Source organism: Poeciliopsis prolifica, unplaced genomic scaffold (assembly GCF_027474105.1).
Source record: "Poeciliopsis prolifica strain line A6 unplaced genomic scaffold, Auburn_PproV2 SCAFFOLD037, whole genome shotgun sequence".
NCBI classification, from domain to species: domain Eukaryota; kingdom Metazoa; phylum Chordata; class Actinopteri; order Cyprinodontiformes; family Poeciliidae; genus Poeciliopsis; species Poeciliopsis prolifica.
In genome coordinates this window covers 5305513-5321081 of record NW_026562412.1, presented here as the reverse complement: position 1 = coordinate 5321081, position 15569 = coordinate 5305513, and the positions used below count along the sequence as shown (strand labels likewise).

At 37.1% G+C, this 15569-nt stretch overlaps 2 protein-coding genes across 4 annotated transcripts; one reads left to right on the top strand and one right to left on the bottom strand.

Moving 5' to 3' along the window:
- Nucleotides 1–367: 367 nt before the first annotated feature.
- On the top strand, nt 368–13011 carry reep1 (receptor accessory protein 1). 3 transcript variants are annotated; one of them, XM_055053445.1, is made up of 8 exons: nt 368–492; nt 3350–3422; nt 3498–3574; nt 3866–3986; nt 4335–4448; nt 5481–5640; nt 7049–7263; nt 10190–13011. In XM_055053445.1, the coding sequence occupies exons 1-8, from the start codon at nt 461–463 to the stop codon at nt 10259–10261; spliced, it is 864 nt and encodes a 287-aa protein (XP_054909420.1). In that variant the 5' UTR covers nt 368–460; the 3' UTR covers nt 10262–13011. The 3 variants fall into 3 exon arrangements, with proteins under 3 accessions (XP_054909420.1, XP_054909419.1, XP_054909421.1); XM_055053444.1 differs by having other exon boundaries at nt 7049–7275; XM_055053446.1 differs by lacking the exon at nt 368–492 and adding an exon at nt 1085–1290 and having other exon boundaries at nt 7049–7275.
- Nucleotides 13012–13120: 109 nt separating this feature from the next.
- mrpl35 (mitochondrial ribosomal protein L35) lies at nt 13121–15166 on the bottom strand. Its single transcript, XM_055053447.1, has 4 exons — nt 15064–15166; nt 14726–14891; nt 13475–13619; nt 13121–13392 (listed from the first exon to the last, which is right to left on the bottom strand). The coding sequence occupies exons 1-4, from the start codon at nt 15092–15094 to the stop codon at nt 13210–13212; spliced, it is 525 nt and encodes a 174-aa protein (XP_054909422.1). The 5' UTR covers nt 15095–15166; the 3' UTR covers nt 13121–13209.
- Nucleotides 15167–15569: the final 403 nt, after the last annotated feature.

Here is a 15569-nt window from a genome sequence, read left to right as displayed (position 1 = left end):
TTAAAATATTACAAGAATATGTTGGAAATATGAGAATAAAATCGTAAAACAATGACAATAAAGACAAAATAATACCAAAATAAAGTCGCATTATGAGGGGGGGAAATATTACAATAAAGTTGAAATGTTACGAGAATAAAGTCGCAATAAAATGAGGAAAAATAATAATATTACGAGAATAACGTTGAAATAAGATGAGAATAAATTTATAAAAATGTGACTTTATTCTCGTTATTCTTCTTATTTTCTAAGCCTGGCCCCAGTACTCCCAGTACTCCATGAAGCCTCGGTGTGCATCGCTGCAATGCAACAGTGCCATCTATGGAGCTGCAGCCCCGTCCATCCAGCATGCATCACGTTGCAGCCTGTGTGCGTCCAGACGCCGCCGCCTGTGGACGCGCCTGTCATCTGGAGGAAACTCCTCCCCGCAGACAGCGCGTCCTGTCGCCTTCCCAGCGCAATGGTCTCCTGGATCATCTCTAGACTTGTGGTGTAAGTCGTTTTATTCGTTTTTTAAAATTATTTTTTCTCTCCGTCTATACCTTCAGCGCGGTAGGAATGAGACAGAAACGGGTTGCAGCGGATCTGAGCCTCTCCGTAACGGTGCAGCGGCTCCCGCAAGCCCCCGCAATGAATCCAGCAACCTAATTTAATCAGAATTAAACGCGAGAGCGGATCAGGTGACGGGCTATTAATTTTTCACTGAGCAGGGTGTTTAGGGCAGGACTGCAGTTTGGACCCTGAGCAGGAAGCTGAGCCAGGCCTGCAGACCTGTTTTATTTCTGAGGCAGCGCTCAGCAGCCAGCAGCTCTTTGTGTTTATCAGGCAGATTTTTACAAACATGACGGAGCAACTGAGTTGTACATTATACTGCTGGGGATGAGTCAGATCATCCAGAGGTGACAGGAGCCTAAAGGTCACTAGTGTTTCTGAACAACAGGAGCGGTCTACTGGTGTCCCAGATTGGAAGCGGTACATAGAGGATGGCTCTGCCTTCTCGGGTTACATTGCAACACTTGAAAATCTCTGGGCAGGAAGGATGCACGTTATCGATTAAAGCTGCAAGACTAACTTTTTATAAAAACATAAATTTTTATATATTTGTTTGAACTGTCACAATGTCAGATAATCAATCTCCTCTGCCTGCAAGCTAACTACAAAACAACCAATCAGAGCCAGGAGGCGGGTCTTAGAACGTCCCGCCCCCTCCCGCTTTCCCGTTGCTGCTGTGAATGCTAGGGCTAGTTAGCATTGTTACCTATGTCAGCGTATCAACAGCATTCCGTATTGGTAAGTTGTTTATCTACCATTATCACATTTAGTAGCAAGTAGATGAGTTGATTGACAGCGCTAAGAAGCTCCTCCCAGATCTGAACGGTTGTTTTTGGTCGGAAACGTGGCGTTTCTTCAGTAACATCTCTCACAGATTGTCTCATAAGTCACTTTGTAACAAGTATCTTTAAAAAATCCAAATTTTACAGAAGTTACATACTGCAGCTTTAATGAGTTAATTTGAAGTTGATTCATCATATAGATGGACAAACACTTGATTGATAAGTGGTCATTTTCGTACAAATCTGAATTTTCTTTCTTATGTCAAAGGGCGACCATCTTCCAGTTACCCGAAAGGCTAAGATTTTCATAATATGCTGATTTTAAACAAAAAACTAGATTTCTCACATTATTGAACTTAAATAATGTGAGAATAGATAACTTAAGAGGCTTGTGAAGTGTTTGAAACAGAACCGCTCAAAGTCCATTTCGAATCCCAAACTGATCTCTGTTTGGGCCGTTTCTCTTTACCGTTCTGGAAGGCTCCGCCGCCATCTTTGTTTCTGTATAAAAGCTCGGCTTTGCTTAGGAATGACCAGCGGCGCCCCCTGCTGCATGGCAGCCAAACTACAGCACTAAAAGAAGGTCTTAGCGGACTTTAATTTATATTTTATTAATATTTTAAACCTTTATTTAACCAGGTGAGTTATTAAGAACAAATTCTAATATAAAATAACGACAAATGGAAGATGAAGCGGCTCACTTTACAATAAACAACAAACATTAGCAACATTGTTGAAATTATAAAACAGTAACAAATTGACATTAACTAATTTTAATCAAATCAACCATTAATCACCAATTGATTGTAAGTTAATTAATTGTTTGCATCGTTCCTCTGCATTCATGGTGATATTTTCCTTCAATAACTGCAGTTATCATGATGACAGTAATGTGTGAGGAGGATTCAAACAGCTGGGTCACCAAGCCTGGAACAGTCCAGAAATTAAATTTAGAATATAAGATCCTGTTACAAGCTGGAGCTCCTCAGCTCCGGCTGTTAATCAGAAGAGCTGATATTCTGACTCTCCTTGTTGTGCTGATCTCTGTTAGCGGGCTGACCAGGCAGGCTGCAAGGTTGTAACGTGATGTGGGTCAGTAACCTGATCTTCCTGGTCTGTGTCACCAAAACACAACCATGCATGGCGGGCAGGTGTCTGCTGCAAATCCAGAGGAATTTCAAGAAAAAAATCTAATTTTATCTTTTGCCTGCTGGGCAGCTTGCAAAGCCAAATCTGTCATGGGGAATGTGCCTCTGCTTCATTTGGATTGGCTATATTTAAAGAGCTGTTGTACACAATCTGTTGTTTGACTCAGCAAGAAGCCTAAGAGATATAATGACTAACGATTATTCAATCTGTTTTTATCATTCAATTCTGTTTTTAAATAAGAAAATTAACATATTGTTGCCTGTAAAATAACATAGCATTCTTTTAGCCTTCATTTGATAATTTACAACAAAAGATGCATCTGCAGCTAAAACAATACTTCTAACATAAACCTCAGTCCTTTCCGCTTGAGTGATAAGGAATGATCTGTTGATTTTTTTATTTATTTAACTGATTTATAAAGGGTGCTTAATAGATTTTATGTGACATGATCTGTTCTAAGTTTAACATTACAAATTGTTTTTCTATTATTTTAAATGTAAAATTTTTTGCATACTTTATTTTTGACTTAATTATATTTTGCTTTTCCCCCAACAAATAGCATTTTTGTTAGCAATTTATCGATTACTAATTTAGATGACAATTATTCCGACTAATCACACTTAATGCGATTAATCATTTCAGCCCTAGATATATTTCCTAACACTGGTGGAGATATTGATTCAGTTATTGCTTATGGTTGGTGCCTTTTAAAGGTTGACAAGTTAAACCTGAACTTCCCCGCTGTGGAACAGGAGACGAAATTTCATTGTACTGTTTTCTAATCCGGTTTAAGTCCTGATTTTATATGATTCATTCCTGTTTGGACTGCTTTGTTGGGATTCATTTGATCAATTTCTGTCCTTTAGACTTGTTTTTGGTACGCTATATCCTGCTTACTCGTCTTATAAGGCTGTGAAGACAAAAGATGTGAGAGAATATGTGAGTATGGTTTCAGAAATAACTAAATCTGGTTTGTAAACTGCTGCTCTGTGACTGAATATACTTTCCTTTCAGGTGAAATGGATGATGTACTGGATAATATTTGCCCTTTTTACCACAGTGGAGGTGTTTACAGATATGTTTCTTTGTTGGTAAGTGGGCTCACAGAGATACGCAGTTTGTTCTCTTACTGTCTGAAGTTAAATCAGATCAAACTTCTCTTAATTTGGTCTGTTAGAATTACTAAAATACTACTATAATAAGACTGCCGTAAAAAATTGTGTTTGATTTGCATTTGACTTTGAAAAAGCAATAAAAAATAGGAAAATTTGTTTATCTTGTGTTTACAAACTTCTGGTTTTAACCGTATTTAGTTGAAATAATTCAGTTTAAACACTGAGAGGGAAGCAGTTTTTGACTGAACACGGTTTCTGTCCTTCCAGGCTTCCTTTCTACTACGAGCTGAAGATAGCCTTCGTTGTGTGGCTCCTGTCGCCGTACACCAAGGGCTCCAGTGTGCTGTACAGGAAGTTCGTCCATCCCACGCTTTCCTCAAAAGAAAAGGTGAAGCTCCTTTCCTTTATCTTGCTTTGTTTTCTGCGGTGTCCTCCAAAGTTCACAGATTTTCAGCCTGCAGGCTGGAAGATTAAGTGACTGAGAACAAAAGTGCCTTTATGCCAAGTTTCTTTCCCACTTTAGCTGTTAAAATGTGTTTGCTGATGGAGTGAGAGGAAATGTCATGCTGCTTTTCCACTTCTGCTGCGCTTTTTTTCCCCTCAAGGTACCTCAGGAAGCAGATAAATTGTTTTTCTCAGGCTCAGAAATGGCAGCAGCTGGAAGAATGATGTGATAATGAGGGAAAATCTGCAAGTGTGATTTTTTTTTTTTTTTTTACATTTTTGTTATTTTAAGGACATCGATGAGTACATCTGCCAAGCAAAAGACAAAAGCTACGACACACTGGTGCATTTTGGGAGGAAAGGACTGAATGTTGCAGCCACAGCTGCAGTTATGGCTGCTGCAAAGGTAACACAGATTATACACACATAGTTAGCGTTAGCTGAAGGGTAGAAAACACTGCACAAACACCAAATGTCACCAAGTAGTTTTAGTGCAGGTTCGAGTCCAAATATCTTATTTCACTTGAAGTAAAACAAAAACTAAAAAGGAACTTATTAGCAAATTATAGAAGCTTGTTTCAAGTGAATAATCCCTTAGAATTTATGAAAAAGATCCTGTTCAACTGGCATATTATTTCTCTTATAGCATAAAAAAATCTCTTGTTTTAAGTTAATTAATCTGGAAGTGAATCTAATACGTCTTAGGGGTTTTTTTTACGCCTATCTCTTGCTGAAAAGTTACTTGTAAGTTAGTTCTGTCTTATTTCAAGTGTACTGAAGATACTTACATTAGAAAATACTTGGCAAGATTTTTGTATTTGTGCAGTGTTTTCTACGGAAGCTGCAAGTGGACATTTTCCACATATCTTTTTTCAGATGGTTTTCCCGAGATGAGTAAATTTTCCACTTTTTCCAGAGAAAGAATTAATTTCATCTCATGAAGACAAACTTTGTTTTAACTCGTTATCTTAAAAAGCCAGTTTGAAATTAACTCGTTATTTTGCAAAAATCTGAATTTTACTCGTTAAATTTATGAAACAGGAAATATCTTGAGATAACAAGTTAATCTCAAGAAAGCAAAATTAGTTTTTTGCAATTAGGTTTGATTTCTCGAGATTAACTTCCTTATTTCCTTATGATTTTCTCAAGATAGAATTAATTTCCTATTTTCTCAAATTAACGAGAATTCCTGTTTTTGCAAGATAACGAATTAAAACAAAGTTTGTATTTATAAGATGATTCGTGTGTGTATTAATTATTTTTGAAATTAACTCGTTACCTCGAGAAAACCATCAGGAAAATGTCGATATCCGCTCTGAACTTCTGTCAATTTCTGACCTTCCTGATTTAATTTACATACTTCAAACAAAAAGCTGTTGGACAGTTATGCATTGATATCTACTGGAGTTTTTCAGAAAGCCTGATGTCTCTGATTTAGGGTCAAGGCGTCCTGTCGGACAGATTACGGAGTTTCAGCATGCAGGATCTCTCGTCCTACCAGTCTGACCCGAACCAGACGGGACACAGCGCCACCCAGCCCGCCGCAGCTCAGCACCGAACCAGACCCATCATCCGCAGCAAGTCAGAGAGCCACAAGGGTGAGACGCTCTGAACACCGGATCACAAACTGCTTTAAAGCACCCACAATGCTCTGCTTCAGTATTCATAACCTGTGATTTTTTTATTCACATTTTAACTTTAATTAAATCGCATTTTCACCGTCCTGGAAAAAGTAATAAATACGTTTTTTATAATCATTATTTTCATCGTTATCACAATAGTGCTACCAGAGATGGACCAGGAAATTGAACAAAAGTAAGAGTCGCACTATTTCAACATGTTTTCCCTCAAGTAAAAGTAAAAAAGTATGTAGTAAAACGTCTGCTGACCAAATTATCAATAATTTAATATAAAAAATTACATAATCTGACAAGCAAAAATGTAAAGCTAAGTGGAACTTTTCACATTTTAAGCACAAAAATGACAACAATTCATATAAATAGCAAAAAATAACAAAATCAATAAAGAACTCTTGAAACTTTAACAAAAACTGCAGGTGTGTCTGTGTCTGGTGAATTTTTGGTTAAAACATGTTTGTTCTTCAGTCAATGGGTAGAAAATCCTGAAATTTTACACAAGTAAGAGTAGAAATACTTCATAATAAAGTTACTCAAAGTATAATGTAGTAAAAATATTCCAAAAAGTAAACAATTTTCATAAAAGTTACTCAAGTAAATGTAATGTTACTTACCCAACTCTCAGTACTGCAAAAGTCTGTATCATCCACCTCTCTTTATTCTTGCTGAAACATCTTGATAAATTGATTATTACTAATCATCAGCTAATTTAATAATCGATTAATCTTTGACAGGGGTATAAAGACTCAAACACATAAATATGCTGAAAGAAACAAACTGAGAGCTGCAATCAGCTGAAATAGTTTGCAGAAGTTGAAGTGAATGTCTTTTTAGGAAATCACTGTCCCAGATAAAATGGAGATGAGGAGCAAGAAAAATACTGAATACACTGCAAAAACTTAAATATTACCAAGTTTTTTCGGTCCAGTTCTAGTACAAATATCTTAGTACACTAGAAATAAGACAAAACTGACGTAAAAGTAACTTTTCAGTAAGAAATATGAGCGTGTTTAAGTAAATAATTCCTTAATACTGATGAAAAATTTTAGTTTCACTGGCAGATTATTTCATTTAAGTACTTTTTAGTCTATATTAAAAGATTATTGACATAAAACAAGCTCTTATATCTTAATGAAAAGTTACTTATAAACTGGAAACTAGACTAAAATCTTGGCAGAATCTTGTGTTTTTGCAGAGTAGTAACAATTTTATACTAGTTTGTGCTCCAACAAATTGCTCTCTGTCTCATTATGGTTTCTTATTGTCTGAGCTTTTAAATCTCCACCAAAGTTCAGTGGCAGTAACTCGATCCAACCCGACTTTCATCTGCTCGTCATCTTCCACCAACGTCTGTTTTTCCATGGTGCAGATTTTGACATGAATGAGTATGAGGTTCTGGGCTTGGAGCAGTTGGACTCCGCAGAGTTTCTGGCTCTGCCCCAGTCCGACCCGCTCTCTGCTCCCGATCCCGCTCCGCCCACCAGTCCTGCAGCTCAGGAGCAGACTGAGGAAGGGCCGGGGAAGGAGGTGCGGGCCACGTCGAGCTCCCCGCAGCTCAGGATGAGCAAGAGGAGAGCTCCGGAGGTACGCAGCCTGGTGAGCGCGGCTGCTGCCTGACGGCAAACCCAGATGGGAGCTACGACGCCGGGTCAGAGCCGGTCCAGAGCCGGTCCACGTGGAAAAACAAACAGAGGAGCATATTGACCCCAAAACACCTGAAATGTTGAGATTAAAACAAAAAATTGTTTCTTAGTTTCAAAAGTTGAAACACAAAAAAACCCTCAGTGATTTTGACAGAAATCTCAGAAATGTTGCCAAACTTTGAAAATTTGGAGATTAATCTCTGAAAAGAAAAAACTTGCCAAATCAGAAATGTACAACTTTGGAAATTTCAAAGTTGAAAGGTCTCAACTTTTAAAAGTCAAAAAATGTCCCAAGTCAAAAATGTTTTACTTTTGAAACTCAGAAATTCAGAAGGTTCTTTCTAGAACATTTCTAAGATTGGTCTCAAAATTTAGATTTTTTTCTGACCAATTTTTGACTTTTCAAAATCAGAATTTTTACAAATTTTTCTAGATCATTTCAGAGATTGATCTCCAAATATTAGAATTTTCAACTTTTCGTATTCAGACATTTCCATTTTGGAACATTTCTTAGTTTTTTTTTTTGACGTTTCAAACTTCAGAATTTCCAAGTTTTCAGAGAAAATTTCTGAGCTTAATCTCAAATTTCTTTCAGTTTCCACTTTTTTTCTAAAACATTTCTGATTCTTATTTTCTAGCAAATTTTTGATTTTTAAAGTTTTTTCCTACATCTCAACGTTTTTTGTATACATATATTTTTTTATTTTTCAAGTTCAGAAAATTCTAAGTGTTTTTTTTTTTTTTTGTAGAATATTTCAGAGATGAATCTAAATATTTCAGGGTGTTCTGGTGGAAATCTGCTCCTTTCTTTCTCCACGGCTCTGACACGCTGTCGTACTCAAACACACTAACGTCTGCAGCTGCATCTTTAAGCGATCCTCTCAGTCCAGAAGTCGGACTGCTGAGCGCGGCTGTTCAGAGAATTTCTGCAGTGACGCACTAACCTCATAGGCATTTACATCGATTTGAAAGCATCATCCATCGCTCATGTTTGGAAATGTGGAGGGGGAAACAAGTATTTAACAAGTCAACGTCTTTCTCAGTCATTACGCAGAAAATCCTCCCCAGTTTAGTTTTCTAATTCTTATAAAAATGTGCTGTTTTATTTAACAGCCCTTTACTGGGATGCTCTCACCTCCTGGTGATGCGTCAAACTCAAGGCTCAGGGGCCAAACCTGGCCCGCGTTAGCTGTTAATGTGGCCCTTTAGATCAAACCTTTACAGCCTCGAAAGCCATTTTTGCTTTTTGTCCAGCTAAACAGCATTTGTTTAGAGCCAGAAAAGCTGCACGAAGCAAATATTTAGCTGGGCCTATTTGACTTGTTTGGCTTTTCTAAAAGCAGTTTTTAATGGTTTTTCTTCAGCAGTGGAGTCTTGTGCAGTGAGCTGTCGAAGAGGCTGGGTGTAAAACATCATATCTGCTGATTCCAGGTTATTGGCTTTTTGAAATGTTTTCTTTTGACACTTCTGTCAGAAACCTTGTGAGGCGAACCTGGTTGTAGCTGGATTATGATGAAATTATGCTAATCCTGTCTCCGGATTATGGCTCCAATTGATTTATTCAGAGGTTTGTGGTGAAGGGAGTTCTTTGCTGTTTCTGATCATAAAATGCTTCTTGGTAAAGTGAAACTTTTACCCCATTAAACATCAATTTACTGAGGAAAATCTTGTTTTGTTCCATACAGTTTTCCCCGCTTTCTCATAGAGAAATGCAGTAGATTTCTGACGTGAAGTGCCTGCCGCTGTGTTTTATTATATAATTATAATTATATAAACCTCATGCTTTGTGGAGTGGCATGACATTTATTTAATATGGAAGCTGTCGCTTATTTGTGATATAACACAAAGATGATAACCAAAACAGATTTACATTTACAGAAACATTACAGAAAAATAAAAGAGAACATTTCCAACGATTACATACTTTTATTTTTCTGTTTTAAGGAAAATTTTAACATTACCAATCATTTCAATTAAAGAAGAAAACACAGAGATCATATTTTATTTGGTTACTATCATGTTTTCCAAATTATGATTTACTGAAAGACAAAAGTCTGAATTTAGACTTTTTAAATATATATTTTAACATATATTTAACTTTGTTATTGGAAACCATTGCCTTTAAAGTCCTAAACATTTTGTCCAGAAATAGTCAGCTGAAAAAATCTAATCTCAGAAAATTTTATAATTTTTTTAACCTATTCAACCATAATATAACCATGAACTACTTCAAATGAACAAATTATTGTTTTCTTTTAGTTCATTTATTTATTTTTGTAGGAAAAGGCTTGTAGATCCAAAACTTCAAATGTATTTTGAATGTTTCTCTTATATGAAAAGCAAATTGACTGACTGAGTTGGTCTGATTGAAGAAAACTGAAAAAAAATATTTTCTCTTCTCTGTGATTTAGGTCAATCTTCATTTGAAAACATTTTCTACATGTAGCTCATTTTTAATATAGCAATATTATAACAAGTATATGTTACCATGACAACAGAAGAAAACCAGGAAGCGTGGAAAAGATGATCATTTGTGTTACATCTAATATTTTTATAAGTAGATTTTGATGTAAAAAACAAAGTTTTGCCCTAATTTATTCTTGAATTGTAGTCAAGGGCCACTAGAATCAAAACAAGGGCTGCAAATGGCCCCCGAACCCTACTTTGAGCCCCTTTTGATCTAAAAGCTTCAGTTGACTTTGAAGATTTATGTTTTCAACTGAAAACAGTTGACATAAGTTTAGTCTCCTACTTGATTTTACACATAAAAACAATAAAATGAGCCTTTTTTCTGGGCTTCATGATTGAACGTGGCGGCGGCAACTTGACCCGGTCTGATCACACTCCGTCTGCCTCTGTGCTTCCAGCCTCCTCTTAGAGTCCTGAGGCCTCTCACAAGATCCAGGAGTGCTCTTTCTTCAAACAACGAAGCCATGTGAAGCCCATTCCTCCAGCTGCCTTCGCTGCAACGAGTAAAAATACCGAATGGCCAGAAGCTCCACGACTGAGGCAGCCCTGCTTTGGAACGCCGTTTTACCAAAGTGACCTACGAAGACCCCTAATTCACAGCATAAATATATAAATATATCTATACAAACCCCAGTGGCTCATGATGTTAAGAGGAACGAGGTTTGGTCGCTCCATGCTGACAGACACTTTGCATTTAAATATGTATTTATGTACAGTTTGCATACTTTATCTCATGCTTTTGGTTGTTTTTATATATCAGAGGTGGTTGCATGTGTGTTCCTCGTCATTGGTCTTAGTGTTTTCGAATGTACTTTAGAGGAAATCATCACCATGGAGAAGGAACGAGACTCAAACCGAGGACTCAAACAAAACACTGCTTTTGTTTTGTTTTATTTATTGTGATTCACAAAATGATCCATGCTTTCATCGTTCACTTATCAGACGTTTACCTCTCTCTATCTCTTTCTCTCTCTGTGGGCCTTAAAGAAACAGAAACCCAAAATTATTTGCACTATCTCAATAATATACATCACTGCCCTCAGACAAAGTTGTGGCTCAGTTTTCTTATCAGCTATTATTTCTAAGAGTTTGATTTCTTCCATATGTGTTTCACTACAATCACTTTGGTTTCTAAAGACTGAATATTTCTAAAAAGATTTAGAAATTTAAAGGTGACTTATTATGGAAGATTCACATTTTGCACGTTTTTATACTTCCATTTCTGTCTCTACTGCTTCTAAAAAGAAAATTAAAAAAACACTCCGCCATTTTTTGGCAATAACTTAATATTTTTTGGTGTCTGGAAAAGGAGCTGTTTCAAAAACCTAGCGCCGCGCTGTTACCTAGCAACCCCAGCCAAGCCGGCCCCGTTACCTAGCAACCCCAGCCAAGCCCAGCCCCGTTACCTAGCAACCCCAGCCAAGCCCAGCCCTGTCACCTGGCAACCCCAGCAGAACTCTAGGCTAGAATCTCACATCTTCAGACTGATTACATGTTTTATGAACATGATACATCATATTTTATGTATCCTAACCTGTTCAAGGAAGCATAATAGGTTACCTTTAAGGCTGAAAAAGTGCTAAATGACATGAATTTTTATGTTTGAAATCACTTATTGCTGTTGACTGAGCAGCTCTGCACACTCTGGTTGTTGCTCCTGGTGACCTGAGCCGCTATTTTTTTATTTTATTTTTTTGTAGTTTATTCACTGAGCCTGAACCTGATTTTCACTGTGTTGGTGTGCAGTAATCTTACATGGTTGCATCTGTATCTTTTACCATGGTAAAAGTAGAAAAAAAAGAAAAAAAAACAGAAGCTTCTCAGGTACAACTGTTCTGTTTACATCATTCACTCTGATATTGTAGATATACTTATTATGCACATTAAACTGTTCTTTCAGTGGATTAAATTGTGGAAAAGAAGCAGGATGTTTCTAATCATGTGTCAGTGCAGTCAGTGTTAGTGTTGGAGGTGCTTTCCATACATTAAATTTAACTCTCAATCTTTCTGCATGATATTAATTTTTATAAATGATTTTATGTGAAGCCACTCTGGTTTAGTTTCTCTGTAGACTCATAACATATAACCTGTTTGGTTATACTACAGAAAAATATGCTTCCTCAGACATTTAGAGTCATGTGAAAAAATTAGGACACCCCAAAAAATTATTTCCTTGCTCTAAAAAACGAGGGGGGGGGGGGGAAACCCCCAGTTGCACAATGAGATCCATATCTGGGCCAAGTCGACTCATTACATTTAATTTCTCTGTTTTCAGCTAGTTTCTTGTGAATTTCCCGGCATGTTTTGGGCCATTTTCAAGTTTAAATTGGTCCTACTTTAAAGTTGTCGTGGTCAATCGAATTATACGGTGGCCCTGAGGTGCAAAACACTACAACATTAACAAAAACACTACAACATTAACAGCCAACAAATTTGCATCTACCCGATAGCCACAAAGAGCTAGCTCCTTAGCTAGCGAAGATATGCTAGCAGTGAGATGTTGCTAGCTTCAACCGTTACATAACGCGGTGAAGACGATCCAGAGAGTAAACAAAGAAATATTGCTGTAGATTCTGAGAGGTTTTTGAAGACTTATTTTAGTATCATGAAAAAAAGTCCGATTGGACTTTGTTAGTGTTGTACTTTGGCCAGAACACCCAGAACAGGGCGGCGCTGGTCATCCTTTACGGAGGTACAGAAACAAAGATGGCGGCCAAAGAAAAATGGTCCTAACAGAGACTGCTGGGGGATAAAGAAAGTATTTTATGCGGCTGTTTTAAAATATAAACAACCAACGATCTCCCGAAGTTTAACACGAACATTGCTTATTCAGCAATGATGGACAGCATAATAATAATAACAAATTGCCTTTTATATTTTTGGCCACCATCCTCTTGATAAAAGAGAAAACTCAGGTCTTATGAATTAATCATTAATAGATTAATAGGATCAATCATTCACATAAGACCTCTTCCCTATCAAACCTACCAGCGCTTTCATTTATTTTTTTATTTGTCTATATTGATAAACCTGATTAAACCTGACATTTCTAAATGTCCAAACATTTAATTTTAGCAAACAGGTTTTAGCAGGGTGTCCTAATTTATTCACGACTGTAAATCCAATTCAGTCAATTTTTCTGGCAGGCCAGAATGAAACATTTCTTTAGTAACTAATTGATGTCAACAAAAAAATAAAAAGCAAAGATGTGATTACATAATTCATAACTGTTGATTTATGACTCCAAACAACTTCATACACAATAATAAAAAAATAGACAGCACATTTGATGGTTTCTGTCCAGTTTTCTTCAAAGAACAAGTATGAGATGTTTTGAATTTAAGTTTTATTTTATGACAACAATATTGATGTTTGATATTATTATTACATTGCATTTATGATTGGAGCATTATTTTATTCAGAGATTAACCCGGTCATGGTACTTCTGATACGGATCATTAAGGAACCAGTTTCTCCGTTTCCAGTAAGAAGAGGTCATTTTGTCCAGGAGTTTGGACTGAGTCTTGTTACAGAAAACAATTTCCCTCAAGCGCTTTCGTCTGGCGGGCATCTTCTTCCACAGCTTCTTCTTGTACCCAGCCTGGTCAGAGGGCAAGAACTCTTTGTTAAATGCAATTTAAGCAGAAACCAGCGATTTTGACAGGCAATAAAAAAAGACACACCTTCCGCCTGATCCAAAGGCCACAGTGCAGCCGCATAAACCGCTCGGTCACCGCGCTTACTGTTTTCCGCTTTCCTTTCTTCAGGCTGACATATGTCAGGTTTCTGCAGGGTTGCCAGATCAGGCTGGGAACCAGAGCTGAAACCCTGAAACAGCATGCAGAAATGTTAAGCAAAAAAGAAAGAAACCAAAATTTAAAGACTTAGAAAATTATCCAGATGTGACTTTTTGATGCAAATATGCAACTTTTCAATCTTTAAATTTATCACTTCATAATACTGCAAATTTATGCCTTCAACCATATAAAAACTTGACCTTTTTCTTGCAAAATGGTGACTATAACAAAATATTGAATTTTTTTCTGGGAAATATGGGATGTAGATCTGTGAAAGTAAATAACATGGTTTTCCAAAACCACTTAAAAACTGTCTATTGTAAAACACTAATAACTGAAATATTAGATTTAAGAGATCTAATTTAACAACTGACACTTGACAATTGGAGACAAAACAGTTTTTAGTCACAACTACCACAGATAGATTGAGCAGGGAGTAAACAATGCATCATGTTTTCCAGGTGAGAATTTGTTGCTTCACTCTGATGTCTGCAGATTAAATAAACAGCATTTCCTCGCAATGTTTTTCTCTGTTCATCTATTATGATTTTTCTCTCCTTTGGAACCAAATAAATAATATTTCAGTATTTTTTAACAACCTAACAAGTGTAGCTTTAATGTTTCTGGGCTACATGATCGTGAGAAACTTGACTGGTTGTCCTGATTTGATTATGAGGAGAAATGTGAGACTTTCTGCTGCTTCCATTCACTGCTGCTTGTGTAATACAACCAAACAACAGCTCATCCCTATGAACTATTCACAACTGCTGAAAGAAATTGGACTGCTGACACTTTTATCTCTTCTCATTGCAGCAGTGAGGAATAAAATGCAGCATGTGCTCAATATGTAGGTTTACATCCCTCTGTAAGGGTGCTGGTCTGTCAGATTTACAACTAGGAGGTTGTAAATTCTCATTTTCTCTGAATAAATCTCCATAAAACCTCAACTTTATGAGCTAAAAAAGTTGATGACTTTACTAGCAGATGGGTGTTACACATTGATTAAAGAGCTGTGTTCTCGGACACCCTGTGCTTGTTTCTTTTTTACAACTTTTCTCGAGTTTGGTCATCAAAAATTAATATAACTATCGTGAAATACGAAAAACACGTATAAAATGGTAATAAATAGACAGTTACCGCTGCAGGAGGGCGTAGCGGGGCGTCTGAGTCGCAGTAGCCCGGACGGAACCGCAGACAGCGGCTGTAACTGTTCCGAAGAGAGGCTGAGCCCGGTTGAACCCGGACAGCTGACGGATCTGAGGAGAACTGGTTCCGACAGAGCGGGACAGAGGTCTCAGCAGCCCTGGTGCAAAAACGGAGACGCCATAAAACATAACGGGGAGGAAATTAGTGACCACTGGAACGTTCTAGCTAACCGGGTCAGACCACAAAGTGCTTCCTGAAATAATATTAACATAAAATCGATAAATTCAACACACACAGAAACAACAAGAAGAAAAACATCAAAAACACACCTGCCAACCTTCTGACCACCGCAGCCGCCATGTTTTCTTCTTTTCCAATTTCTGCCTACGGTGTCCTACTTGGGCAAATTTCTTTCATTCGCTTGTAAAGTGAACCTGCATGCTGAACATCACTGCCCCCTAGCGTTCAATGCGAACACTTGCAGTGATTTACAGAATCTCAGTGAATATATTATATTTTTCCTTTTATCCTGCACTGAATTACTTCCAACATAAACGGATTGGGGTCACTGAGAAAAAAAAATTCTTCACAGAATTTTAAATTCAATTTCAGAATTTTGAGATTACAGTCAGACTTTTGGATTTTTTGTGGACTTTCTTAATTTTCATATATTGTCAATAGTTAATATTTTTCTTCCCTGCTGCTATGCTTTAAAATAATCCCTTAGTCCAGAGTTTCTGAAATACAGTTTTGTTTTCCATGGACTCTCGTATCTAAATATTTTCAGAATAATTTAATCCTGAACTTTCAGACATTCAGGCATAAAAACCTCCTA

Bases quoted from the DNA above. Each gene is read 5' to 3' on its own strand.
- reep1 (XM_055053444.1), top strand. From the start codon at position 461: ATGGTCTCCTGGATCATCTCTAGACTTGTGGT. The intron at 493-3,349 runs GTAAGTCGTTTT...TCTGTCCTTTAG, and splicing joins ATCATCTCTAGACTTGTGGT to ACTTGTTTTTGGTACGCTAT. The intron at 4,449-5,480 runs GTAACACAGATT...TCTCTGATTTAG, and splicing joins CAGTTATGGCTGCTGCAAAG to GGTCAAGGCGTCCTGTCGGA.
- mrpl35 (XM_055053447.1), bottom strand. From the start codon at position 15,094: ATGGCGGCTGCGGTGGTCAGAAGGTTGGCAG. The intron at 14,892-15,063 runs GTGTGTTTTTGA...TTTTTGCACCAG, and splicing joins GGTGGTCAGAAGGTTGGCAG to GGCTGCTGAGACCTCTGTCC. The intron at 13,620-14,725 runs GTAACTGTCTAT...ATGCTGTTTCAG, and splicing joins CGCTACGCCCTCCTGCAGCG to GGTTTCAGCTCTGGTTCCCA.